Raw genomic sequence first — 25921 nt, 5'->3', positions numbered from 1 at the left:
TTGACTTTCAGAAATTAACAACAACAACAAACAAACAAACAAAAAAACAGTATCACATAGCTTCAAAATGTAAAATACTTTAGTATTAAGAGTTTGAGCTGCCAAGTAGTCAAATGGAAGATAACCAATATAGTGAAACATACTGCAAACTAATGTTAAAATACAACCTTCTGAATTACAGAAAGTATCCAATAATCTTTACAAGTGGACATTAATTTATGAAAACATTAAAAAAAAAAAAACCCAGCATAAACTCCACTTAGCTTCCATGTCTCCAGCAACCCCAGCACCTGAAAAGCCGCATGTGTTTGCCCCAAATCAAATGCATGTTGGCTGTGGTCACAAACTCTACTTTATCCAGTGTTCAATCATCAAGGCTTAAAACAGAACAGAACAAAACAAAAAAATAACAACAAGAAAACTCCTTATTTAATTCAGGAAACAATGTGATGCAATGTGTAGCCATCAGTAAGAGACCGTGACTGCAGGCTGCTACTTGCTTATGCTTTAATAACAAACCACAGGCAGCCAAGGAGGGTTCCGTACAACCAGGTGCCCATGTACAGTTTCCTTCCGGACTCCGTCATCAGCATGACAGCAGTCAAACTCCCCAAGATCAACACTGAAGGTAACGTCTTCTTGACACTTAGTCTGGAATGAACACTTTTCCCAGGAAATTTGTTTCTTCTTTCTGGATCTGGTGAATCATAGAACTCTATGAGCAACCTATGGCCAGAATGAAAACAACAGAATTGATCTTTCAGTTTTGGACATTTTTGGTGTTGAAACAAACATAAACCATTTATTAGATATTGAGTACTTGCTGAGCAAGTACAGCTCCTTAGAAAACTTGGATGAGTGCAGAGGTGTCAGAGAGGCACGGGAGGGCATTCACTCCTTACAGTATGGACATGATATTATATCCTCACCACATGGGAAACAAAAATCAAAACACGGCGGGGTCTAAGATATTTAATGAGGACTTAGGGGATTTTTAAGATAAAGATATGTTTATATACTTTTATGTATATGGGTGTTGGCTAGTGTGTATGTCTGTATACCATGATTGTGTCTGGTGCCCACAGAGGCCAGAAGAGGGTGTCAGGGTCATTGAATATGAAGTTACATTTACAAAGCCACCATGTGGTTACTGGGAAATGAACCTGAACCCTCTGGAAGAGCAGCGAGTGCTGAGTCTTGATGGCCCAAGCTTCATTTTTGTTTGTAAACCTTCCATCTGTAAGTGGTTCTACCAACCCGACTCATTCAAGGCCTTCCAGCTTCTCTCCTTGCTCCCATAGCTCGCATCCCATAAGCCAATGAAAATGGCTGAGGCTGGAGCTCAACAGTAAAATGCTTGCCGAGCATGTGTGAGGCCAGGATCTAATCACACAAAAACAAGCTTTCAAAGACGCGAAAGAAAAGAAATTCTTATAGCATAGGAGTTTTCCTCCTGAGGTGATCTGAGTAAGAAAGGCTCCCATAGGTTCACATATTTGAATGCTTAGTCACTGGGCGTGGTGACTCTATAAGAAGGATTAGAAGGTGTGTAGCCTGGTTGGAGGAAGTGTGTTATAGGGGTGGGGAGATGGGGTAGGGATGAGAGGCTTTGAGGTTCCAAAAACCCATGCCAGGCTCAGTCTGTCTCTCTCTGCCTGTAGATCAGAATGTGGCTCTCAACTACTTCTCCAATACCATGTCTGCCTGAGTGCCCCCCTATCCTCAGCATAATGAATTGAACCTCTGAAGCTGTAAGGAATTCCCCAACTAAATGCTTTTTCTTAGAAGAGTTGCTTTGGTCAAGGTGTCTCTTCACAACAAGAGGCCAGTGACAGAAACCTATCAAAAGTTCTTATTCCCATAAAATTATAAAAGCAGACAAGAGAAATAAAAAGGGTAATTCATTCATCCTCCTCTGATTTAAACATGTAAGATTCTAACAGCAAGACAGTCACAAAAGCACAGAAGTGTCCCTACTGCCTTGTGAGCCACTTCCACAGAGGTAACAACAGTGAGTAACTGATACATAGGTCTTCTTACATTGTTCCCATCATCAAAATAATCCTGAGCTGCTGGGTTGAAAAGTTATGTCAGGTAGAAACACGTGACAACACAAGGCATAAATCTAATATAAAGCTTCATTTCAACTATCTGTTCTTGTAATACTTTCTACTAACTCACGAAAGGGGACAATTTCATCATGAAAATAACAACTCCCTTCCTTCTCACAACACAAAGGTGTTGTGCTCACCTGAGCTTCAGTCTTGAACCCCACAGCCTTGTGCTCCCCGTGTAGCTGCAGAGGAAAGGCTCTTATCACACAGCACTCTACTGTCTAACAAACATTGCAGGTAGGCCACCATGTCATGATTTTTATAGTGACTCATGAAAATGTACAATGTGAGCACGACAGGATAGAATAAGATTTAACCCGAGTTCACAAAAAGCATTCTTGAAACAATACAGACTTCAGTTTCACTTTTGTTGTGCCATCGACTTTGGAATAAATGCATCCTTGTGTTGAGTTGTCATGGTACAGAAATCAACAGCCAAACTGATGTAGAATGTTAGACGTAATTGTTAAAGAAGGGTAATGCCCCATTAAACATGTTACATTTAAGTGTATATGGTCTTGTCTATGCAGGTAGGATTACTATTTACTAAATAGTGAAGATAAAAGACTCCTTTCAAGCAGGTTGTGAGAGTAAAATGTGGTTGAACTGCAGTTTCTAAATGCTGGAGCTGTTACCACTTACCTATCTTTTATCTCAAAACGCTCATGAAGCCACTTTTTCATGTGTTCTTGTTCCTCTGGAACTTCATTTCTGTCTATACGATCAAAGTGAATATGAAGTTTTGGGCACTGTTTGCAGAGAAACTCTAACAAAGAAGAAAATTTCATGTCTTACTAGTTTAGAATTCATGATTATACAAAGTAACTTACAGTAAAAATGAAACATTAAGACTAAAAGAATTTAAAACAATAAAGCTATGTACTTATGATTTGCAGTATTAAGCTGAAATTAAAACCTCATTAGCACATATCTCTTGTTAAGCCCATGTTGGCCTTCACTGACTTCTAACAGCAAGCCTTGGAGAAGTAGCCATCCTTCCTCTAGGTACGCAGACATCAGTATGAAACCTCTCACTCTGTGTACTAACAGAAAACCTCACCTTTAAAATATTAACATTTAGAATCTTTTACATTTTAGTACTTTTCCTCATTTACTGTCAAAGCCAATCCCATTCACAAAGTATTTAAGAAAACTGGCGGGGTTTGAATATCAATCTGCTTCACCTTCCTGAAAGTTAACATACAAATAAAGATGAGTACTAGGGGAATACTCAATACAGAAGGAGTGTGTGGGGCCAGGGAGGGAAAATGTCCTTAAACTTCAAGTCTTCATCACACTGGAGTGCAGACATTTCTCAGAACATGTCTTCCATCCCATTTTCAGTGTGACATAATATTCTTGGCCTCCTGTTTACCAGGAAGCAGAATCTCACCTGAAATCTCTGGAGAGTATTTACTTACTCTCCAAGAAACTGGAGTGTGGTACTATTCATACAGGGAATCTCCAAGAGTAAGTGTTCGATTTTGCCCACCCTTGCCTCCCTTTGTTGTTACTGGGAGCTAAATCCAGGGCCTTGAGTAGGGCAGACAAAAACTCTCCTACTGAGCTCCATCTCAGCCCTTGACTTCCTGATTTAGATTTTACTAGATTGTTCAGCCTGGCTGTGTATCCATCATCTTCTGCTTCTTCCTCCTTAGTACTGGGATTATAAGAGATCTCTTTTGTATGCAGCAAAATACCACATCTCTCTCTTCTCTCTTCCTTACCACTCTCATCTCTCTCTAAAATGAATTCTCTGAAAGGGGCGAGAATCTTCCATCACTCCATTCTCACCTGTTCCCATGTTCAAATGTTGAGTCTGTGGCTATAGTTACCTGAACTATTCTCACTCAAAGCCCTCTGGTCATATGACAAAGGCATGAGTTCTGAGTCTTTAAAATCTAGCATGTTGGAAAAAGACCATATTTCTTCTTGTAAATAATGGCAATGTCCTTCCCAAACATGTTATAAAGTAGGCTCAAGGCAAAAACAAAACACATAAAAGATAAGAGTGGGTGATTGGTGCTCGGTGTAGTGGAGCCCAAGGCCAGCTTGGTCTACATAGTGAGTTCCTGGTCAGCCAGAGCTTCATAGTGGAACCCTCTACTGAAAACCAAACCGAACCAAACAAAGCAAAGCAAACAAACAAGAGTTTATCTTACCTGTACCATGTACTATTCAGCTTCTATGGAAATACGGACTTACCAGTCATGGATGGTGGGTTTGAGTATTTTCCTGAGCCTTTCTCATTCCCTTCATAAACCACTGTGACATCATAAATTGCATCTAAATGACTCTTCATAGAATCAAAAGCAACGTGAGTGGCCTTTATTCTTGGTGTCAGTACATGTTTTAATACTGCAAGGCCTAGAAAGCAGGTAGATTCAATGTGGTCATAATTAGGAATACATGAAATTCAACATCTAAATTACTTATCAACTAGCACAAATAGACGGGAATTAAAGTTTAATGTCATAACCTCACACCTAGAATGCTCGCGTACATTCCCATCTCACTTAGGTCAACCCCATTGAACATATATCCATTAAACATCTACATGAATGAGATATGCTGCGAGAAGCTGGGAAGGCTAGTCCTTGGGAAGATTATGACCCACTGCGAGCCTTCTCTTTGATAAGTTCTGACAAGAAAGACACGACAGCAGCACATCTTGCTAAGCACGCAGTCTTTCTTAGGACAGAATTCAGCATTCCCTCCACTCTGTTCGGCTTCCTCCTCTCCTGGACTCCAGTATGTACTTACAATTTCACAGGAAGCATTAGATCTTTCGATGTGCTATGAACAGTGACTAGGGAGAAGCGGGTTTGAAGTCTGTACTGCCTCTCTCCAGGGAAAGTGGCTACATAAGGAAGAACAGCTACAGGATGGTGGGACTGTCTACAGAAGAATTTTTAAAATGCAGGGTGGTGTGGGAAAGAAAGCCATTCCCACACCACATATCTGAGTTCAGTCCCAAGGGCAGAAGGAGTGTAATTTATTCACAAACTTGTATGAAGTCTGAAAAGTCAACCAAGCTGGGAAAGTTTTCTTGTCAGCTAAGTCATTCGCCACTAGAGGCCATCTTGTCTCAGGACCTTTACAGAATCACCCTGTGAAACCTCCAGGCTCCATGTTACCTTGACCAGACTTTTTTTTTTCCTTTTTTCTCTAAGACAGACCCAAGCTGGCCTCAAATTTATGATCCTCTCACCTTAGATCCCAGGAGCTGGGATCATAGCTTTGCAACACCATTTCTGGCTCAACCAGTATTTTTATGAGATTATTAGGACTAGAAGCTCAAAAAGCAGGTTAGATGTGGTGTCAACATATGAGGGAAACAAATCCACAGCAAATTCTTACTTTCTAACACCCAGTCCATTAACGTCTGCCTAGTGTAACCACAGACACTATGCCTATAACTAAGACCTAGCCCATTCATGGTTGCTCGGAAGGAAATTTCCATCCTAAGTCAGACGTGACCTCCTCTAGTCTTCAAGTGGAATGAATATGACCCTGACTAAGTGCGGGTCAGTTCTGAAGCATGATGTGGCATTAACTGTCCTGAAACTTCAAGTCATCAGCTGACTGATTCTTCCTAGTGTATTTATATCCTTTCTGGGTGTATAATTGAAGGACTTTATGAAAATGATGACCACAATGAGCACATATTTTATGGGATAATTCTAAAAACTAATAATTAAAAACAAGAAAACTGTATCAAAAGGGAGACAGAACACACAAGTTATGGCACACAGTGAGCTCTGATCTTTGCAGAATGAGCAACTCCAACCTTCTTGGTTTTTCTACCTCTCAGCATTAGCTCAGCATCACTAAAAGACTTGCCTGCAGTGGACCCCGACCTCCACTTTCTGATTACAGTGCATATACCTGTGTTTACATATGTGCTGCATATACATCCACCATGTGCGTATTTATGTTATAACACCAGGCTTTATACTGACTCACTCCAAAAGTATACTTTCTTGGGATATCATTTACCTACATTTTAACTCAGTTCACAGCATGGGAAATGTGCCATAGCAAGCCTGCGACTCTAACCCCTCAGACACAGACTAGTAAGAATATACCTAACTCTGTAGAAGATCGGACATTCTCTCACTTAGCTCTTACAAGAAACACATATTCTCTAGTATGACTCTGAAGGAAACAAGGATCACTCTTCTTAAAAAGTATTTTTTCTGAATACAGTCAAATCTTTACTTACCCCGCTGAGCAGCAAATGCCTGACTGGCTGAAAGGAGTTTTGTGTATGTTGCATTATACCTTGTTCCCTCTGGGAAAATCACAAGATACATCTGTGGGCATAAATAAACTTTAGTTTGTGTGAGTCCATTGTTGTTACCATCAATTTAGCAATTCTAACTCTGTTATTGCCAAGGTAGTATTTCCTACGGTGAGAAAATGTGTATCATTTATAAATGACCTTCACTTTGAGCAGAGTAACCAAACTGCAGAGACTGAATTAAGGCCGACCATAATATGGATTATAGTAAAACATAGCTCTACATTTATGGTAAAGCCAATCTTTAAAATCCTAAAACTGTTTCTTAGAATATGCTAATAGTCACTGACTTAAAATTGACACAACCAACCCCTCTGGTTCCCAGTAATAAAACATGACATTTTACTTTTGTATTAAATTTTTATTAGCACATATTAACCACACATACTAGTGGAATCTGCTATATGTCTGCATGAAAACACAGAGTACACTTATAATATCCAAGCTCTACTCTTCAGCCATCAAAGACATATTATTTAGCAATACTAACAGTGTATCTATTTAAAAACTTATGAATTTAGTACTCGTGTTTCAAAAAACTCACAACATTCCATTTTATAAGCATCCCCTAGTTTATTTTACATCACTTACTTTAAGCAACCTCATATTCATGATATAAACTAAGAAGAATAGATTATCTGTAATAGATATTTACTAAGTCAACAATTGATATAAGTTTTTATACTTAACTGCTGGAAAGGTTAAAATGTGAATATTAAGGCCATGTAATAACAAAACTCCTAACTTGAGAACTGAGTATTGTAAAAAAAAATAAAATGATACTTTTTAATTGGTGGCCAACTGACAAACTAAACTCATCAAGTAAACATAACACAGAAACAGGACAGGAATTCATGATGAAGAACTATGTCACTTATCCATGCTCAAGTGACTCCCAGCAGTATTATCTCCTATACAGCTAGCATAAAACAGTGTTTTTCTGAACAAATTTGTGGATATGAAACACCCACTAAAGGAGCCTATAGGAGAATATATATTTGTTTATGAACCAAGGTCACAAAGAAATGCCGTGATTTGTCTGCAAAGCTGGTATAAAGTCCCACAGCCCCTCTGCAGTTCTCTGTTTTCAGCTCCTCTGGTCTGGATTTAAACTACTTCCCTGGGCCAGCACTGTCAACAGCTGATCCCCAGCTGGTGGCATTATGTTGGGAGCTTGTAGAGAATATTTAGAGTATGGGGCTTAACTGAAAGAAGTCACCAAGCAGGCGGGCCTTGAGAATTACCATTTCCTGTCCCACCCAGATGTAAGCCAACAGTATCATCCTTGGATGGCCTCGGCTATATCACAGTGCCACCCTTGCATGATAGAATGTACCAACAAAGTATGGGCCAGAATAAATCCTCCTCTCAAACTGCTTCCTATTAGGAATTCAACCAGACCTTAAGAGGAGTGGGTAACAGAGAAAGCTAGTAGTGGTGTTACTGTTCTAATAAACCTGAGCCCATGGCCCTTAAGACTTTGTAGTTTTGAAGTGGTGGAACTATAAGACCATCAGACTGAGGTTGGACTAGATGCACTGAAGTATAAGATGGCTATGAACCTACAGGGCTAGAGATGAAATATGCCTATCGTGTTTTAAAATATCCACCACAGGTTGGTTCCCAGACGGCAGGTGCTGCTGTGGGCACTGTGAAATTTTTAAGACATGGGACATCACTGGAAGACAAGGAACTCCATGGGATGGGTCCTGAGGTTAATAGACTATCTCAGCTTCCTGCCCTGTTCCCATATCTACAGAGATCTGAGCTAGCAGCCTATGTTCTTGCTGCTGCACCTGTGCTGCTATGCCTTCTTAGTCATGGTGCTCTTAATCTACAAATCAAAATAAATCCTTCTTCCTTTAAGTTGTTTCCAGTCAGGTTATACCAATGACAAAAGTAGTACAGCACCTATGCAAATATATTCTTTTTTTTTCTTATCCAGAGAAGACGCCTTAGAATCCGTTATCAGTGTCAGATTTGTTGTTCTTGTTGTTTTAGAAAGTGTTTATTTATACTTAAAATTCCAGGAAGGAAAGGGACCCCTAATGATAGGGAATTGTGGAAGCAGACAGGAACCATGACATCAGGAACAGTGAGAGTTCATGCCTCAAGCTTTGAGCAGGCAGTAGAGTTTGAACTAGGAATTGTGTGGGGCCTTTACATCTCAAAGCCCCTCCCCAGTTATATGCTCTTTCCAGAAAGGTCATACTTCCTAAACCGATCTAATCAGTACAACTACATGAGAACCAAGATTCCAACTATCTGAGCCTCAAGTGGAGACTGACTTCCAAACTACCGCACATGGTCTTGTGATGGGACCTAGGCACATGGACCCCTTTGCTATTTGTGTGTGATACAGGTGAAGGAAGCTGGAAAAGCCAGCTTTGTGCATGGAGGGTGGAGCCTGAGCATGGGCTATGGCACGGGTGGGATGAAGTCAGGTGGACAAAGGGAACTGGTGCAGGATATGCATCCTGGTCTAATCCTCAAGGTCAGGATTACTCCGGACAGGGCTAACTAGATGAGACTTAGGTAGCATCTGTCATTCAGGCTAGGACTGTTGATTTAGAAGGAAGCATGGAGTGGGTGATGTTGTAGATTCATCAGTCTGAATCCAGGTGTAAGATTCATGTCTGACTGGCATGGGCAGAGCAGACTGGGTTGCATAGAGTGGAGTTGGTGAGTACATTATCTTCTCCAGCTAAGTATGAGAGGAAGCAAGGGTTCTTTATAGGTGTGCTGCAAGTTATCAGGCAAATTTCCCTACTGTAAATGGAAATGACCCACAGGGGCATTGAGCACATGTTCCTAAGGCATTGATGAGGGCATAAGGGTATGGGACTAGAGGCCCTTTCTGCCGAGGAGCAGGCAGTCCTTTGGTGGATGAGCAGTACCTGGTGTGCGCTTGGAAAAGGACTCAGTTTTGATGGACGGTATGGTGTTGGGGAGGAACCCAGGTCACCCAGCTAGGGATAAAGCCAATTGGGTCTGCTCACAAGAGTCAGTAGAGTTAACAACACTTATAGAAGTATACAGAACATGACACGATGTGGTTGTTTAGCTTGGGGTATTTGTGAGACACCTAATGGTGGGAGTGGAGGTGATATAACATGTTGGCTTCTAAGAGATAACAATGAAAAATAACAAAATAAGATATAATAAGATAATCAAAACCCATCACATAGCAGTTGGAGAAGGCAAACCAACAAAAGGAAAAGAACCCAAGGGAAGGGACAAGAACCAGAGACCCCTCATTCACACGCTCAGTCTTGTCTTATCACCGCCAAACTTAAAAATCAATACTTTGTTATATATCCTCATATTGGATAATAGCGATTGACCAGATGCTTTATGGAACTGCAGAAAAATTTGTAAAATTAAAATTCAATCAGTTACTAGAAGAAAAAAGCAGTAAGAAAAATATTTTAGTTTCCAGAACTACCAAGAACCACTTTTATGAGAACATATTTTTAATCAATAAAGTTTATATCTAATCAATGAAAGCAATTATTAATGTCTATGAGTCTTAGGGTCAGTCACTTATAAGATTGATTACTCACTTTAATGATTCATGTGGTATTATGTTTTGTATCTTAGATATTTAATCTAAATATTTTTTGATCTGTTGATCAAAAAAAATCAGGAACTATTCATTCAGTGTTCATTTAAGAAGTCATTCTTGAATTCTATTATTTGTGTCAGGTACTTTATACAATAGAATGCATATAAGTTTCTCTTTCATAATCTTTGTAGACATCAGATAAATAATAAAGTGGGCAATGACATGGTGTCTGTAAAGAGAAAGAGTGTGAGATTCTAAAGGACTGTGAGCAAGAGTGTACTTACAGTGGGTTGTAGGGTAAGACTTAAAGAACAGCACAAGGATGAGCGATCTCCCTCTAAGATGGGGACACTCATGGCTGTACTGCAGAATCTAGCACAAATTTGGAGTCTTGTATATAGCTGAGTATGAGTCTGAAGTTCTCACACTTCTGCCTTTGTCTCCTGAGTGCTAGGAACACAGGTATATGCCACTATAACAGGCTGGTATTCAATTTTTTAAAAATAAATTAATTATTATATAAAAAGTTATATTAAAAGCTGAAAAGTTAAATATAATTTAGCAGATAAAGGCATAAGTACTTTATATGTTTATGACCATTACTCCACATTGTAGGTGAATAACAAGACATCAGATTCACACACACAAAAAAAGACACTAGAGAGAATACAGAAGAGCAGTTATGCATGCTACCTGAATGGCTGTAAAGAGGAGCTCTTCCATTCATATACATGCCTTGAGACCTTGAATAAACTCTATCTACCCAGAAAGTAAAAACCAGAATGGTACCAGGACTTCATCAAAACATCACAAAACCCAAAGGTGATGAAAACACAACCTAATACAGTGCACAGCACAAAACAACACTGCAGCCTGCTGCTGTTTCTGCTCTAGTAATTGGTCGGAAGGCCGAGGCCCTGGTCACTGTCGCCTGGTGTGCAGCTTCCCAGTGCCTGGTAAGTGGAGGGCATGAGAGAAAGGGTAGAGAAGCAGAGAGAGGAGAAAGACAAGAGTTGCCCAATCCTCACCATAGCTATGACTGTCTATACAGAGAGGGGCCACGGGGAGAGGCAGTTGGCAGCAGCCAGCATTCTTGAAATAGAAGATTTGAATTCTTTTTTTCCCCCTTTACAGAAAAAAAGTTCTGTAAAATACTGACACGGAATGATTCTTCACTAGGCGACTCTTTGCTCTGGGTTTGTGTTTTTTTTTAAAGAAAACAAACTTTAATTTCTACAATAAAAATCCAAATTTACACAGAAAGAAAGCAATTTAACTTCTTCTAGAACTAAATCTCATGTGAAGACTAACTCTTTGGGGCCTCAGTGTAAGGCTCTGGCGAGCTCCATCCTCTACACACTAAGGCCTGCCCTTGCCCCTCCCGAGCCAATGCTGAGTGTTACTCGGGAGAAGCCTTACAATCATCTGCAGCAAACTTACCTCACGGCCACGAGGACAGTTTATCTCAACAAAACCCTGAAGGAGCCCCATCGTCCCACATGGGGTAATATATTTTCAAAATGACTTAAGAACTTCTTAGCCTGCGTTGAGGAATAAAAGCGGGCACACTTACCGGTGTTCCTGCGTTCACATAGCTCTGCAGCTTGCTTCTCATTTCTTTATCATTAAATTTGGCACTTCGTTTTACATAAATTCCTCCATGCTGGTACACAGAAAAGAAAAAGAAAAAAGAAGAGCAATTATTCTTCAATAACTAATCACCGTAGTTATTAAGGCAACTGTTCTCCCAATGAGTAAAAAACATAAAACTACATTTCAGAACTCAAGCTACAGTTAATAGTTAAATATTGCCAACGATACAATATGTAACTGAAAATCCTATTTCTACAGAGCCCAAGTAAAACTGCATCATGAAAAATACACATTTAATTTTGTTAACACTTAAAACATTTTCTCTTTAAAAGATTTAGTTCAAAAGCTTTTTCTGATGGATCCTAACTCATTGATTTTCTACTGTCATTCACCAAGTCAATTAAAAGTATCCTTAAAATATCCACACTGCCAGGACTGGAGAGAAGGCTCAGCAGATACGAGTCTTCTCAGAGACTGGTGATCAGGTCCCAGCACCCACATGGTCATAAACCATCCATAACTCAGTTGCAGGCGACCCAATGCGTTCTTCTGACCTCCATGGGCCCCAGGAATGCATAGATACAAAACACTCAAACACATAAAATAAATTAAAAATAATAAATAAGTAAAAGAGGCCACAGGAGGCCAGGAGGGAAGGATAGAAAATTAAAAAGACAAAAGTCTACACCTCCATCCTTTAAGGAATTAAAATATGGACCAGGAACTAGAAGTACATATACACAAGGCATTCAGTTACATAAAATAAATTAAAAATAATACATAAATAGACAAAATTAATTAAGATAATGTCTACATCACAGCCTTTAAAAAATTGAATCATGGACTCAGCTACAGAGATTGGTGTGACATCATTATGGACTAAATTTCCCCCTCCCTCCCTAACTCTTACATTGAAGCCTTAGCTTCCACAGTGACTGTGTGTGGAGACAGGGTCTTTAAGAAAATCATTACAGTTAAGTGAAATAAGGGTACTAGCTGAGGCCCTGCTGGTGGAACACCCACCAAGGATGTCCACATGTGGGAAAGGCCAGCTCAGAACACAGGGAGAAGGCTGCAGTCCATAATCCAAAGAGGTGGGTGTTGGGAGACAGCAGTACAGCCCACATCTTGACCTTGGGGAGACTTTCAGCCTTCAGAACTGTGAGAAAGCATTTCTCCACACTTCACACTTCACACTCTGAGCTCAGAGTCTGCTTTTACCTCCTGTCTGTCACTCACTAACTACTTTTGGATCAATTTCTGAACATTACCGATTGTCAATTCTGCACTTGTAGCTTTCTATTGGACTCCTAGGTATTTGTATTTCTGCTACTGGACTTAACTATATGGACAACCAGCCATATAGTTAAGACACACACCATGAGGAGCCGCGAAGAAGAGCTGGGGAGGTGGCTCAGTTGGGAAAGTACTTGTCTCACAAGTACGAGGACCCACGTTTGGATCCCTAGAATCCAGTAAACAGCTGGGCACAGCAGCACACACTTGTAACCTAAGTAAAGGTAAGGAGACAGAGACGGGTAGATGCCCGGGGCTCACTGGCCGGCTAGCCTGGGCAACTCAGCGAAGGTCTAGGAGACTGTCTCAAAGTAAGAGTGGAAGGTGCCTGAAAAGTGACACCCACACTTGTACTGAAAATTGTCCTTCGACCTCACATGCATCCACGTGTGCACACAAGCACACATATGCATGTGCACACATATAGAATTCTAAATAAAAATACTTAAATTTAAAATAAGTCATTAAAAGTCGCTTTAAAAAATGTCTGAACTAAGGATGTCACTCAGTAGCACACATATGACCCCATGTTCAATCACTGATACCATAAAACAAACAAATAAACAAAAAATCAGATATAGTGTCATTAAATGGTGTTAAGTTTGAAATAATAGAGCAAAGACAAAGGTTACCTGAGCAAAGTAGAACCCATACAGCGGAAGCCATTTTAACTTGTCTTTCAGTACGTAGCGCACATGTCCAAGGGCGTCCTGTCTGGCAGCCAGCATGTCCGCAACAATCCAGTCAACTGTAAGGCAGACCCAAGTGAGTACCTCACACATCAGCTCCAACCTTCCCCTCCCAGGAACCAAAACTCTTCTTCACAGCCCTGCCTTTGTACCATGTCCTGAGAATATAACTATGGAGGCAGAAGGCCGAAGGCGCACAGGCTCAGAGCCAACTCGGTGTACAGAGCAAGTCCCAGGTCCACTAGGGCCACATAACAAGACCTGGCCTTAAATAAGCTTTTAGGTTTTTTAAAAATAAAGTATGATTAAAATGCTTAAAACAAAGCCAATTCCAGACACATTAAAAAAAATACCCCCTCCCCAAAACTCCAAAAAACAACCAACAAACAAAAAACCCTTAAATCAAGGAGGTGTGTGTTTTTCCTGTTTTTTGTCTTTTTTTTTCCTCTGTGTAGCCTGGTTCTCCTAGAATTCACTCTGGACAAGATGGCCTCGAACTCAATGATCCACTTACCTCTGTTGGGATGAAAGGCTTTTCTCATTTCTTAAAAGGCCTTTTATTTCAAGGATAAAACACAAAGCTACAAAATACATGGGGCTGAAGAGATTTTGTTCAGTGGTTAAGGATTCAGTTGCTGCTTTCACAGAGGGCCCAGGTCTGGTACCCATAAGCCAGCTCTGCTTCTAACTCCAGTTCCAGTGGATATGAGGCCCTCCATGAGCCCCAAGTACACCAGGCATATGCACAGTGCACAGGCATATATGTAGGGACTCAAACATACACAGGAAAAGAAAGAACAAACGTTTAAAAGTTACAAAATGCTAAGTAACTCAACAACCCAAATACTAAATAACCATTGAATAATATTTAATTAAGGGTAAAAAAATAAAAGATATTTCTTTTTAAATGAAGAATGGAAAATTATAAGGAAAAAAATGGCAAGTGAAACAACTGTAGCTAAATATCCCATACACATATTGTCTGACAAAAGGCACTACATTAGGAGCTGGAGAGATGGCTCAGTGGTTAAGAGCACTGGCTGTTCTTCCAGAGGTCCTGAGTTCAATTCCCAACAACCACATGGTGGCTCACAACCATCTCTACTGACATCTGATGCCCTCTTCTAGCATGCAGGTATATATATGATAGGGCATATATATTAAATAAGTAAATAAATCTTTAAAAAGCAAGGTACCACATTAGGTTTTTACTAATGACTTCCTGGATACAGTGTTCAATTCTTACAATACCCAAACAAGGGTCTCGGGTGATTTACAATTGTGCTAGGTAGATATGTAGTTCTTATTTTGCAGCTTTAGAAACGGTGGGTTGCAAACTGATTTTAGTGGTCAAAAAAAAAATTGTGAATAAAAGTTTTTGAATAAGCAATGAGCAAAACTTAATTCAAAACCACATACATATGAATGAACAAGCATCTCTGCCCACTGCTGCCTTGTGCAGCTGCCCCTGCGTCTTCTGTTTTGAGTATGCAACATGCATGTTTCTTACTGCACATGCCATCACATATGTAATATCGTGCCATTAAGTGCAGTACATTTAGTATACATAGAGCTTTCCCCTGTTACAGAAATATAATGGTTTAATTACAGAAAATAGGTAAATATTTCATCAGTGCCATTTCTTAGCATGTAAGTACAAAACTAGTGCACTTTTGATTGTATTACATTAGAATGTTTGATTTATAAAAACTGGCTTGAGTTCCATGAAATGAATTTTGACCTAGAATTACAATGGAGTTTTCAAACAATTTCTGAAATGACACTAAACATATTGTACTATGTGTTTGTGGAAATAACATTCTTAGCACTGGCATCTACAAAATCAAAATCCTGATGAATTCTGAAAAACAAGGAAATGCTCTACATCCTATAGTATCAAATATTCAGCCAAAGTCAAGTTCTTCTATACAAACCCAACCATCTCACAGTATGTAGACTGCCTTTTATCTTTAATAACTGCTAAAATTCTATGTATTTAAAAATAAATCTCGTTCGAGGCCAGCCTGGTCTACAGAATGAGTTCCAGGACAGCCAGGGCTACACAGACAAACCCAGTCTCAAAAAACCAAACCAACCAACCAAACAAAAACAGAAAAACAAAAAAAATCTCTCCACTCTTTATTATCAGTCAGTGTTTGATTATATTATTCTTATATACCTGGGGTCATGCAAAACTTCTATGGTGAAATAAAAAGAAATAAGAAAGTGTCCTGAGAAGCAGAATATTTGAAGACTTGAGAATAAATGGCTGCAGGTACCTTCCATGTGAACAGAAAATGAAAGATCAGGAAAGGTCTGCTAGGATTTAGAGAAGAATTCAAGGATATGAACAGGCATACTGTTGAAGTGTACTCAGGGCCATGAAAATGACAACAAATGGAGTTAATTAGAGGAGACAATATCTAATTTAAATCAACAACAAACTCTTACAGCTAGGCTGACAGCACAGGCCTGTAATCCCAGCTACTTCGGAGACAGAAGCAGAAGGATCATGAGTTCAAGGCCTACCTAGGTAACTTAGTGAGACAATGTCACAAAATAAAAAAGAAAAGAAAAGAAAAGAAAAGAAAAGAAAAGAAAAGAAAAGAAAAGGAAAGAAAAGGAAAGAAAAGAAAAGGAAAGAAAAGGAAAGAAAAGAACTTGGGGGGGGTGCAGCTCAGTGATGGAGTATATTCTAATCATGTGCATGGCCCTGGGTTCTGTCCTAGCATGAAATAAAGTTGGGGATAGGGCGGGGGAGGAACAACAAACAAACTGCAGTATGCATTATGAAGCCTGGAGTTCAAAGTGTGTTAAAATGGAGCACTTTCCCACAGCTATAGCATAATTCTTGACCATTTAAAATTTTTACATAATGCATATACAAATGAAATATCCTAGAATTTTATCTCTTTAAATGTGAATAATCAACTTCTAGAAAAATCTTAATTGTTTTAGAGTAGGGATTATAAAACAGTTATTTCTTGGAAATATAACCAAGTCTGTGAGAAAGTTATCTAATATAAACGTTTTCTATAGAAACAATGAGAATGAACTCTGTGAAGGCTCTATGTGACAATAGTTCTCAACCTGCCTAAATCTGCGACCCTTTAATGCAGTTTCTCATGTTATGGTGTCCCTCAACCATAAAATTATTTTGTTGATATTGTGTAACTGTGATTTTGCTGCTGTTACAATTCATAATGTAACTATCTGATATGCAGGATTGGTTGTGACCCACAGGTTGAGAACCACTGCTCTACAGAGTTTGCTGGCCAATGAATATACTAGGTATAAATGAGATAAATGGGTAAGAGCCAAGTTTGGTATCTTTTCCTGAGACTTTTATTTTTTAAGCTCAGGGAACAATAAATCTGTTTTTATATTTAAATAAGCAGATATTTTTTGGACTCTGGTATAACCTTCTAAAAACTATTAAGAGAATATGTAAATATTTTTAAATATGTCATGCATACAAGATAAACTACCCTGAACCATAACCTTAAATTTGAAAATTTTAGCAATAACACTTAAGAAGTAACTTACAAGCCAGGAATGGTGGCAAGCTTGGCCTTTAATCTCAGAGTTGGAGGAGGCTGAGGCAGGGAAATCTCTTTGATTTCAAGGCCAGACTGGTCTATATGGTAAGTTCAAGGCCAGCTGGGGTTATATGGTAAGACCTTGTCCCAAATTAAAAAAAATTAAGTACAGTCAAAGAATACAATGTAGATTCAACACTGTTCTCTACTTATGCACACTGCTTCCGAGATAACGCTGGATTAAAATACGTAAGGGAATGTATTACATTCACATGGATATCTGTGTTTTGGCAAGAATAATTTAATTTGGTTAAGTCAGGATTCTTTAGCAGTGATCTAGCCATATGGCTTATCTAGCCATAAGCCATGTTTTCAGTAACTTGAAGAGAGGAGAACAGGCAAATAAACCTTATTTTCCTCGTCTGTATAGTTGTGTCTCACTAATTCTTAGTGTTATGGGATGGCACGTAAGGGTTTATGCCCATGAATCCAGCACTGGGCTATCCCCACCATCATTCACAGTACTGCTAAATGTCACCCATATTCCAGGCACTGCACTGGGCTTTTGAGTGGAACTATATGTACACTGCCTTAAAGCTTCTATCAATAGATATCATTCAGACCCAACCAGCAGGCTCAGAGAGCCTGGGTGCTCTGCCCACTGGCAGAGAACACACAGAAGCAGCACACATGAGCAGGGTCTCCCAGAATGCCGAGCCCTCAGCTTTATGGCCATCTACTGAACCATATACTCTATCAGACAGGAAATGAACAGGAATAAATTTTAAAGGCGAACAGTGTCAAAAGCAGACATGTTAGAGGCAGTAAGGATGTAGACACAGCAGGATACCAAGAAAAAGCAGCACCTGAGACTAAGGTAAAGGTCAACTCTACATGAGCATCAGGTCAGCAAGTACTAGGTGAGAGTGAACAGGTGACCAACACCAGTCCCAGAACACTTCCACAGACTGATTCCTAAGCTCTCTTTACCTAAATATGTCATCCCCAGGAACCAAATCCACCTTGGGTTGCTGGTTTGAACCCTCTGGGAGCCTAGAATTCGTGCAAAGTCTTCCATGAGCAGTTTTATTAGAGAAGACTCCATCACGTAGACTAACATGCAATTCTAATGCAGTTCAGTCATTCCTCTGGTATGTTCCCAAGTTGTGGGTTTCTTAAAAGCATTTGTAATGCAGCATGCTTAGGTTGTGCTGCTTGCTTCTGTCTGTGTGTGTTGCACAGTTGTTTGTCTCAGCAGAAGAGTTCTTGCTTAACATGCAAAGGCTCTGGGCACTTTCTTCAAGTTGCCAAAAACAAAAAACAAAAACAAAAAATAAGAACTGGGCATATATCCAGAAGAAGTTCCAACCGGTAAGAAGGACACATGTGCCACTATGTTCATAGCAGCCTTATTTATAATAGCCAGAAGCTGGAAAGAACCCAGATGTCCCTCAACAGAGGAGTGGATACAGAAAATACGGTACATTTACACAATGGAGTATTACCCAGCTATTAAAAAGAATGGATTTATGAAATTCCTAGCCAAATGGATGGACCTGGAGGGCATCATCCTGAGTGAGGTAACCCAATCACAAAGGAACTCACACAATATGTACTCACTGATAAGTGGATATTAGCCCAGAAATTTAGATTACTCAAGATATAAGATACAATTTGCTAAACGCATGAAACTCAAGAAGAACGAAGACCAAAGTGTGGACACTTTGCCCCTTCTTAGAATTGGGAACAAAACACCCATGGAAGGAGTTACAGAGTCAAAGTTTGGAGATGAGACGAAAGGATGGACCATCTAGAGACTGCCATATCCGGGGATCCATCCCATAATCAGCTTCCAAACGCTGACACCATTGCATACACTAGCAAGATTTTGCTGAAAGGACCCAAATATAGCTGTCTCTTGTGAGACTATGCCGGGGCCTAGCAAACACAGAAGTGGATGCTCACAGTCAGCTATTGGATGGATACAGGGCCCCCAATGGAGGAGCTAGAGAAAGTACCCAAGGAGCTAAAGGGAACTGCAACCCTATAGGTGGAACAACAATATGAACTAAGCAGTACCCCCCTGGAGCTCGTGTCTCTAGCTGCATATGAATCAGAAGATGGCCTAGTCGGCCATCATTGGAAAGAGAGGCCCATTGGTCATGCAAACTTTATATGCCTCAGTACAGGGGAACGCCAGGGCCAAGAAGTGGGAGTAGGTGGGTGGGGGAGTGGGTGAGGGAGCATGTGGGGGACTTTTGGGATAGCATTGGAAATGTAAATGAAATAAATACCCAATATATATATATATATATTTATCCTTTAAAAACTGTAATATAAATATGTATTATCATATTGATCATAAATATAACTTTAAAATAGAAGTTTTGATATTTTCACTTTTTAGTTTAAGATAATTTTTGCATACTCCCTCATTCTGGATACTCTTACCCCAACGGTTTTATTTTATGTCTTTAACCTTTTTTATGTCTTTAACCTTTCCCTCTTAGTAATTAAAGATTTCTCAAGAGCAAAAAAAAAAAAAAAAAAAATGTTCTCAAACCCCAAAGGCTGGCTGTTATCAGACCTAAAGCAGGTCACCTGGAGGCAGGGTCAAGGAATGTCTCTCTAAACTAAGAAAGGAACCGGCTTAGTCTCTTGCTTGCCATGTTATCTTCAGATCTCAAACACCAAGTAGGAACTCTTACCTGCTGCTTACTCACAGTGATTTCCTGGAGGCCTGCTCTAAAGGAAGGCAAAGGCAGCTCTGATGGCAGAGCAATGGCAACCACAGCCGTGCCTTCAGCAGCCCTGTTACTGCGAGACCCACAGGAGAGCAAGAGTACATGGTCCCACCTGTCCTTGTAGGATTACAGTTCCATTAAGGAAAGGTTATTTCCATAAAACTGAGAAGAAAGACATTGATGGGAAACTCTAGTTTCCTGCAGTGGGATCCACCTTTAACCAACAGAAGTACGACGGAGATGAGTGGATGCTGCCATGGCCCATGCGGTAAAAATTCCCCTCACCAGCAAGAGGGCAGACTGTGGTGAGGAGGGCCAGCCAGGTTGTCAGACAGGCTGGTTAGAAGCAGAGAGTCACTCTGGGCCACTTTGTGGTTCGACTCAAAGTCAAACGCAGAGTCTGAGCCAGTCTCATGAACATGACCCAGGATAATACATCTGATATCAAAATCCCTATCAAGTTTTGGAGCTTCATCAGTTTTCCAGTGTGTCACACAGAGGAAAATGTGTTTCAGCTCCTTTACCTGTGTGTTAGCTATGGTCCAGGGGGTACAAGAGCTACAATCCCAACCAAATGGGGGTGGGAGGAAAATAAAAGCCATCAGCACAAGTGGCTTTCCATTCAGAATATCATAACGGTTGGATGCTTCTAGCTTTGGGATGCTAGGTACTGAGCTTTTCAAAGCAATCAAAATGAACCATAGAACATATGCACACAAAGTGGCCGTGGTTTAGAAAATATACGAAGTGGGATTTTGGATGAGGTGAATCATTTGGAGAATTAAAGCATACTTTAGGCAATCATTTGGCCTCTTGGCTGGGCCCTGTACCTGTGCGGTGCCTCATGGGGAGGACCCTCATGAAGGGACTGCAGGACTAGTGGCATAATTCACAATTCATTGATAATCATTCAAAAAGAGGTAGTTTTAAATATTTGACCTGATTGAAAGTAAATACAGTTCTATACTGGAAACTAGTCTGGTGCCTTCTCTGACGGAAAAATAGCAAGTTAGAATTAAGCTACCAGGATTAAAGAGCAACAGGAACTACAGCTAATTATAACAGCACTGTGTCCAGGAAATGAGCAGTCAGACACCAGCATACCAATAAGCAGCTTAACAACCACACAGTTAGAGTGCAAACGGTGGCAGCATACAACTGTGATCCACCACTCCAGAGACGGAGGCAGGAGAATTTTGAGTTTGAGTCCAGCCTCGGCAACATAGCAAGAATATGTCTCAGAGTAAATAAAAGGCTAGGTGTAGAATTAAGAATTAAAATGTATACACTTGGGTCCACCAATCCCACTTCTAGAAATATAACGTAGAGACAGAAAACCAAATAAACTAAAGGGTTATTTTGGGAAATAGGGAAGAAAAAGAGAAGCCTGGACAAAAACCATACCTTTCACATTACTAACCTTACCCTCCCCACCAAAAAAGTAAAATAAAATTGCAAGCCAGATTCAAATCCATAGCAAATTTATGTTAAAAGCAAAAGCTACCTTAGTTTGCTTAAATATATACGATTAATATTTTAAAGGCTGGAGACAAAGCCCAGCAGTTAAGAGTACATATTTCTCTTTCAGAGCACCCCAGTTTAGTTCCCCAAATCCATCCAGGGCGACTAATCACTACCTGCAACTCAAGCTCCAGGGAGATCTGGTGTTCTCCTTCTGGCCTACACAGACACACACACACACATGATAAAACTCATTAAATAAATGACCTTAAAATATTATTTTGATGGGCTGGGGATGTAGCTCAGATGGGACAGTGCTTGCCTCGTTTGCATGAAGCCTTGGGTTTAATACCCAGCACCACATAAGCTGGGCGTACAAAGAAAGCACCTGAATTCCTGCACCTTGGAGAAGAAGGCAGGTGTGTCACAAGCTTAAAATCATCCTCAGCTACTTAGAGAGTATGAGGCCATTCTGGGTCACATGAAATCCTGTCTTTAAAACATATGTGTGTTTGTGTGCATATGTGTGTACATATTAATGCTCATTTACCATTTCTAGAAAAACCCAAATTTCATCAAATGAAATACAAACCTGTGCTTTGATGATTCGCTAGATATATTACATTTTCTTTATTTTTTGGCAAATCTCCATATAGCAATATCTAAAAGAGAAAACAAAAAGAATCATTACTTTGACAATAAAAAAAAAAAAAAGAATGTGAAAGGAAACAGACAAGGACACAATGTTACTAGCTCTATCTATGACTAACAAACATCAGAGTTCTCTTGGGAGCCCCACACACTATAAATAGCTCATACTTACAAAGTACTTAAATGTAGGACAGGTTAATGATCATAAAGTAAGACAGAATGATTGATATCACTGTAAGAAAAATCCACAAGAAGTTATTGATCGCTAATAATATATAAGGCTCTACAGTCCAGTGGGAGAGATGGACATATTCATAATAACATAATGGGAAATAACCCAAATATTATGAACATACTTTATATTAAAGGATTTGTAAAATGGAGAGCTACTGTGTCCGTTGGATATATTTTAGCAAATGAGAGGAAAGGGTTTCTGAGCATAAGACCAAATGAAAGCTGTGTGTTGGAGTCTTGTGTTAGTCCACTTGTGTGCTGAACAAAAACGCAGGCTAAGGAGCCAGGGGAGTACAACAGGGAGGCCAGAGGTCCCTGTGAGCTGGAACATCAAGTCGGGGCCACTGTACCCTCCTGGCTACACTCTGTTTTTAAACCAAGGGATGAGGCCAGGTTTTCACTGTACTGTTCTGTTTTGTAAGTGTTAAGTATCCAGTGATTAGAAAGGGACTTGAAGGGAAGAAATGACTGATGTTGCTCATCTGTTTCCTTCCTTTGGGGCGCTTTTACTTAGTAGTTGTTCTTATACTTTGTCACTAAGAAGTATGCATAAGTTAGTGAACGCTTTGGAGTCTACTATGCCGGAAAGGTTTGCCTTCCTGATGGTGAAACTACTCACAAATACCATAATGATAACAAAAACTGAAAGGGCATTAATAAGCCCTGTGTAAAACAATGCAGCTACATAATATAAAGTTAGATGTCAAGGACTTACACTAAGGCTTCTGCTACTGCTCTAAGACAACTGCACAGTGTGTTCACATGTGCTAATTACTTCTAATCAAGTTTACAAACGACATAAATCAAACAAATAAGTAACCAATGGTTAGCTGATCTGTGCAGAGTTAATATTGGGATGCCAGCTCATGATCACTCTTAGAAATAAAGTAGAACTATTTAAGGACCACTGGGTACACTTACAAGAACTACAGACCCATGGCAGTGTTTCAGGTAAATGTATGCATGTGTGTAAGTATGTATGTATGTGTGTATGGATGTATGTATATGTAAGTTATGTAAGGTTCTTTGGAGACATCTCTAGCCTCCAAGCTAATAATACCCAAACCATTCAAAGATACCTTTCAACCAGATGTAGTGGTGCACGCCTGAAATCCCTGACACTTAAGTGGCTAAAGCAGGAGGATTAGGAATTTGAGGCTAGCCTGGGCTACACAGCAAGAACTTTAGTGAAGTGTAGACAGGGATTCCTGGAGCAAGCCAGCTAGTTACACTAGCCAATCAGTGAGATCTGGGTTCAAGTGAGAGACCATGCCTCAATATAAAAGGTGAAGAGCAATGCAGAAAGACATCTGTTTTGCCTGCATGTGTGTTTGTACACCCCATGCTTGCCTGGGGCCTGCAGGAATCAGAAAAGGGCATCAGACCCCTGGGAACTATAGCTACAGATGATTGTAAGCCATTGTGTGGCTCCTGGGAATCGAACCTGGGTCCCTCTGGAAAAGCAGCCTGAGCCATCTCCCCAGTCCCAGTTACTGTTATTTTATTGACAAGTATAAAACTAGTTACAAGGTTGTAGTGCTTTTAAAATTTAAAAAGCTAAGAAGGCAGGCACAGTAGCTTAGTCTTGTAATCCCAGCACTTGGGGAGCTGTGTCAGAGGACTGTGTGAATGCGAGGCCATCTTAGGCTTCTACAATGAGTTCCAGGGCAGTCTGATCTGCAGAGTAGGGGTTGGGGAATTTTTTTAAAGGGTTAAGAATTTATAAACTATTTACAGATAAAAACTGTAGATATGTAGTGTATGTTTGCCCACGCCCTTGATTCTCTGATTCTCTCTGGGGCTGTTCTCTTGGCTCCTCACCAATGTCTTTCCGTCTTGAGCCCAACCTCAGACTTCACTCACCATGGCTGCTTTGCACCACGGCATGTTCTACTCAGAGTCCTAGGAGAGGTCCAAGGATACTTTGTACAGACTGATCCCGTATGGCCTGTTCTCTAGCCCAGACTTGAGTACCCAGATAATTTCCAATAGACAGATGTTCATGGAATCATTACATTTACAGCTTTGTTTTGTATTAGTAAAACTATGTCTCTTTTTGAACATAAAACTAATCTTAAAATAAATATAAATAGAACATATTAAATACACTGGAGACTTTTTGGGGTTTTTCTGTTTTGTTTTGTTTCAAGACAGGGTTTCTCTGTGTAGCCCTGGCTGTCCTGCCTCTGCCTCCCAAGTGCTGGGATTAAAGGTATGCACTACCACTGCCCCACTGCACTGGAGACTTTTAAAGACATCATTGTGTGAACCTTCTATTTAATCAAAGTATTTCACAAAGCACTTTTAATACAAAGCACATGAAAACGTGTTTTTATATTTTATAATTATTCAAGTAACTTTTGATTCTTCCACTTTTTTTCAAAACGTATCTAAGGCCAGTGAGATGATGCAGTGTATAAAGATATAAAGTGTATAAAGATGATGCAGTGTATAAAGATACCTGCTGCCAAACCTGATGAGCTAAGTTTGATCCCTAGGGTCCACATGGTCAAATATCAACTCCTGAAAGCTGTCTTTTGACCTAGACACACACACACATACACTAAAAAAATGGTCCATTTAAAGTCTTTAGAGAAAGGAATTAATTTTCCTTTTTTTTTCAGTTAATTAATTACAGACAAATTAAAGACTCATTATAGACAAATTAAAGACTCATAAAATAATTTTCTGGTTACATAGTTTTTAATTTGTTCCATGACATACATGTAAGCTAATTGAGAGCTGGTGTGTTCTCTCTCTCTCTCTCTCTTTCTCTCTCCTTCCCTCCCTCCGTCCTTCCCTCCCTCTCTCCTTCCCCCCTTTCTCTCTCCTTTCTCCCCCCTACCTCCTTCTCTCCTCACTGGCTTATGTTTGGGGTGTTTGCTGTCCAGTTGGTGGCACTATTTTTATTTTCTTTTTTGGGAGGGGGAGGGGGGAGGTGGAACCTTCAGGAAGTGGGGCCTAGCTGGCAGAAGTAGGTTACTAGGGCCCCTAGTTCTGGCTTTGTTCTACACTTCCTGGTCCATGATCACATGAGCACACTCCTGTTGCCACTGAGTGAGCTGCTCTACCAGGCTTCTCTGCTGTGAGGGACTAAAATCACCAAGACTGGGAGGCAAAATAAACCATTTCTCCCAGTCATGTGTTTTGGTCACGGTGGCAAAGAAGAACTACAAAGTTTAAAGATATGTTCTTCATTTATCTCAGTAAAGTTCCGTAGGTTTAGCATGAAAGTTGAAATACAATACATAGTGAGAAAAACATCTCATTGGTCTCAAATATAAATGATATTGCTGAAAGAACTCAACCCAAAATATGCCCTTTTGGCATAAGAATGATTTTGAATAAAAACAGTTAAGAAATAGCAGGCACAAGAAAAGCTCTCTGCCCCCAGTCTTCGGCCTAGAGCTGGAGTAGAACTTTCTATAAAGAAGACATGAACTTCTCATTTTTAAAGAAGTCCCCTTCTTCAGAAGAAAGACCTGAGCTGTCAGTCCGAGTCTGTGTGACCACCCTGAGGTGTGTAGCACTGATTTTCCCACACTTGGTATCCCATATAGTAGCTTCTTTTACACTAGTCACTACATAATCTCACCTGAAAAATCCCCGAGTAGGGTTTCTCATTTCTTCCAAGTTTCTTCCTACCATGTGAAAATATTAGCATCATTAAAATGGGCAATTTCTCTACCGTTAGTATGCCTTTGGTCATTTAATTCACAGGCCTTGCAGACA

At 40.0% G+C, this 25921-nt stretch overlaps 1 protein-coding gene across 1 annotated transcript in view; it reads right to left on the bottom strand.

Moving 5' to 3' along the window:
* Positions 1-222: 222 nt before the first annotated feature.
* The window catches only part of Agpat5 (1-acylglycerol-3-phosphate O-acyltransferase 5), a 37220-nt gene continuing 11521 nt past the window's right edge, over positions 223-25921 (bottom strand). The window contains exons 2-8 of the mRNA XM_085844146.1: positions 21897-21966; positions 13504-13619; positions 11556-11645; positions 6340-6430; positions 4320-4481; positions 2757-2880; positions 223-726 (exon numbers count right to left, since the gene is read on the bottom strand). Of these exons, the coding sequence (XP_085700272.1) occupies positions 501-726; positions 2757-2880; positions 4320-4481; positions 6340-6430; positions 11556-11645; positions 13504-13619; positions 21897-21966 (879 nt within the window). The 3' untranslated portion in view covers positions 223-500. The remainder of the gene's footprint in view (positions 727-2756; positions 2881-4319; positions 4482-6339; positions 6431-11555; positions 11646-13503; positions 13620-21896; positions 21967-25921) is intronic.

This window comes from Mus caroli, unplaced genomic scaffold, assembly GCF_978045245.1.
Source record: "Mus caroli unplaced genomic scaffold, Mus_caroli_1 scaffold_10, whole genome shotgun sequence".
In the NCBI taxonomy this organism is placed as follows: domain Eukaryota; kingdom Metazoa; phylum Chordata; class Mammalia; order Rodentia; family Muridae; genus Mus; species Mus caroli.
The sequence above is the reverse complement of the archived record's forward strand: the minus strand, read 5'-3'. Positions and strand labels throughout refer to the sequence as shown.